At 36.5% G+C, this 3,288-nt stretch overlaps 1 protein-coding gene across 4 annotated transcripts in view; it reads left to right on the top strand.

The window, feature by feature from the left end:
* LOC117171991 (voltage-dependent T-type calcium channel subunit alpha-1G-like) overlaps positions 1-2,346 on the top strand; it is a 206,904-nt gene extending 204,558 nt beyond the window's left edge. For 2 of the 4 annotated variants that reach the window (XM_033359708.1, XM_033359704.1), the window contains one exon: positions 1,054-2,346. In XM_033359708.1, coding sequence (XP_033215599.1) covers positions 1,054-1,391 — 338 coding nt within the window. In that variant the 3' untranslated portion in view covers positions 1,392-2,346. The remainder of the gene's footprint in view (positions 1-1,053) is intronic. The other 2 variants (XM_033359707.1, XM_033359705.1) reach the window with 2 other exon arrangements.
* The last annotated feature ends 942 nt before the right edge of the window (positions 2,347-3,288 follow it).

Genomic DNA, 3,288 nt, shown 5'->3' with positions numbered 1-3,288 from the left:
ATGAGAAATGGATATATTTCGTGAATCCCAAACGCAGGAGATCGTATACGGACCCTGGCCAACCAGCACAATCGACCCCAAGGCCAGATCGCTTCGGCAAAAGGACAATGCTCTGTGTTTTCTGGGATCAACGTGGTGTAATCTGGTATGAGCATCTGAAACCGGGCGAAACTGTTAATGGTCAACGCTACCAACAACAATTGGCCAATTTGAACCGTGCTCTGCGTTAAAAACGCCAAGAATATGAAACTAGGCATGAAAAAGTGATTTTTCTCGATGACAATGCACCATCACACCGGACAAAACTGACTCGGGAATTGGTTGAGTCGTACAGCTGGCAACCGCTACCCCACCCCGCTTACTCACCAGACTTGGCTCCATCCGACTACCACTTATTTGCATCGATGGGGCACGCACTCAGCGAACAGCGCTTCACGTCTTACGAAAATGTTGGCAAATGGCTGCTTGACTGGTTTGCTTCAAAAAACGAAGACTTTTTTTGGAAAGGCATCCATAAATTGCCTGAGAGGTGGACAAAATGTGTAGCCAGCGAGGGCGCATACTTTGAATAAAATATTTGTTATCATTCTCTTGAAATAAATGTGTTTTTTTCTTGAAAAAATACCGGTTTCATATGTATACACCTGGTATATAGGATCCTATGTAGGTCCCAACATCGGAACCTGTATACGAATGTTCAGCAGGGTACTTTTTTCTGTCTTTTCCACCTTAGTCCGATACCCGCTTTCCAGCGGACTCTCATTCCTGAACCTCAGTGCTTTCAGCATGATTCTGGTTTTATTTCAAATAATGTCGTATTATAGTAAAGAATTTAGTGTGATTTCGTATTTGCCTCATGTGAATTACCTCACGCTCGTCAATAACTATCTACTGAATCGATAACGTTTCACTTTAGCGAGTTTTTGTATTCTGGGAGTTTTTCATCATAATTTCATTTCTCAGAATTTCTCTTCACTGCACACCTGAATTATAATAATGATAAACAATAATGAATCGTAATCCTTTTGCCTAAAGATTTTGTATGACTTGCAGGTAATTCTGCTATCGTGCCAAAGGATAGCAACGATATTCCACAACTTCCAGAGATATCATTCAATATAAAAAGTAAACGAGCACAAAGCTTGAATTCGCAGAAGCAGAATATGTGGCAATCGCCGCCCGTTGAATTATTTGAGACGAGAAAAAAAGAAAGCAGTAATTTAAATGCATGTAATTCTTCTTACAAATTCGTTTCATATACTTCAAATTATCTCTTTCGACCAGCATTATCGTACACGCCCAGAAGTAAAGATATGTGGACAGGACCACACAAGTCTGAACAAAATTTAAGTTTCAAAACTTCATGTAATGGAAATTCTCGAAGGAACTGAATAAAGAATATCAGAGGTAAAAGAACGTACTCAGTGGTTAATAAATTGCTGATGATTTCGATGTGCAATCTATTATCAACGAAAAGAGACCGCTTAAGTAAAAGGTTAATTCTCCACAGATATTTGACTATTAGTCAGCATTATGTAATAGCCGGCAAGTTTGACAGTATTTTGAATAATATAATAAAATAGTATTTAATGTAGCCTGTGTAGAAACCGTTGTAAAACGCGTAACTCATGCCTGCATTCCATACATTTATTTTACCAAATTTAAATTAACTATAAACTTCGTTTTATGTTAATTTATCTAATTTGGTTGTTGAAATTAGTCATGGAAATATAAATTCAGCAATATTTTTGTTATTTTCATCATTTGCCTTTTTGCATCTATATCTGCCTATGAACATAACATTTTATAGGTTTAGCAATGATCTAAATTTCACAAGAAAAAAACACAGCAGGCAAAGGACTAAACGCGTCGTAAAACAATACTGCGTGCAATATATGCTAAAAACCAGACATTGATGACTGACTCCGTGCACGCAAGCTCTTCACTAATGCCTGATTTTCAGCACTTATTATACAAAGCGCAATTTACAGCATGGCAGTTCAAAGGATTTTCGCTTTGTAATGTCTATTGAAACTGCCGCAAATATTATATTTCGATACAATTGCGAAGGCATAGCACTAATTTGAAGAGCGTGTAGATTAAATCTAAAATTGTGAATACTTAAATATAATTCTGATAAGATTAGATGTGTACATTTTTAACCAAGAGTTGTATCAATAATCTTTTTAGAAATTATAATTGATGATACTCTTCCTTGCGCTATACAAGTGCTGCATTTGTGCTACGGTCTTATTACACATATGAACGGAGTATGAGAAAGCACTTAATTTCATGTAAATGATGTCAAATATTAATCTAAATAAAATAAATCATTTTTACGTAATACCTAGCGCAATTATAAAATCACCATGAACCGTGCTTCCTAATAGCCTCGTCGTTGGCTAAGCACCGTTTACGACCTTGTTCGGCCATAGGAATAATACAGCCTGTTACTATTCAGTTTATGCAAGGTTATGGAAGGTAAGTGTCACCACGAGTGTGGTTCTCACACAGGTCTCTTATTAATCTCTCTAGCAATCAGCTGTGGCTTCTGACAATAAGCTGGTAACAAATATGGATTCATACAATCAACTTTCTTGCAGTAGAATTTAAAATACTTCTGGATCTCTGACTGAAGGCTAAATGATAGCAATTATGTGTGCGTGATTTAGTTAAACTGAGTTCATGCTAAGTAATAAAGTTAATATTTTAATAAACTCCATTTTTTTCTGGCTGCAGTTTTAAGAGGAATATCATCATTAATTATGTTTCCGCATATATGTTATTAACTTTTATACAGGAGAATGGATTAATCCTGCGATTAAAATGAAATTCGAGTCTCATCACTATTGTGATCTGAAATCATGACATCAGAAGGGGGGTTTAAACAAAGATGGCCGGCGACAACGGGGTCACTTTGCAACTGATACATTGTGCTGTTAGTGAATTTTAATCGTTTCTCGTGCTTAGTACGTCAAAGATGTCGCTCAGTAGTGCTGAAATTTGTAAATTTACCTTCTCCATTTCTTCGTATAGAAATTTTGTGGAAGGAGAAAAGGTGTTACGCGATGGAGACATATTATTTTATGTAAAACAGCCGGATGATCAGACGAGCAAAAAGCTAATTGCTTTTTCTTTACAATCGCCCAGTTTGCGGTGACAGTTTTAAGTACCTTTTCCCTGCACTCCAATCTACAAAAAGTACATTTTCAGATCATAATTGGGCATGCTCAATAAAAAAAGATTTTGCTGCATGTATTTTTGAGAACTTGTAATTAGTCTCTATCA

Source organism: Belonocnema kinseyi, chromosome 4 (assembly GCF_010883055.1).
Source record: "Belonocnema kinseyi isolate 2016_QV_RU_SX_M_011 chromosome 4, B_treatae_v1, whole genome shotgun sequence".
Lineage (NCBI taxonomy): Eukaryota > Metazoa > Arthropoda > Insecta > Hymenoptera > Cynipidae > Belonocnema > Belonocnema kinseyi.
Note: the sequence above shows the minus strand (reverse complement) of the source record. Positions and strands in the feature narration are given on the sequence as shown.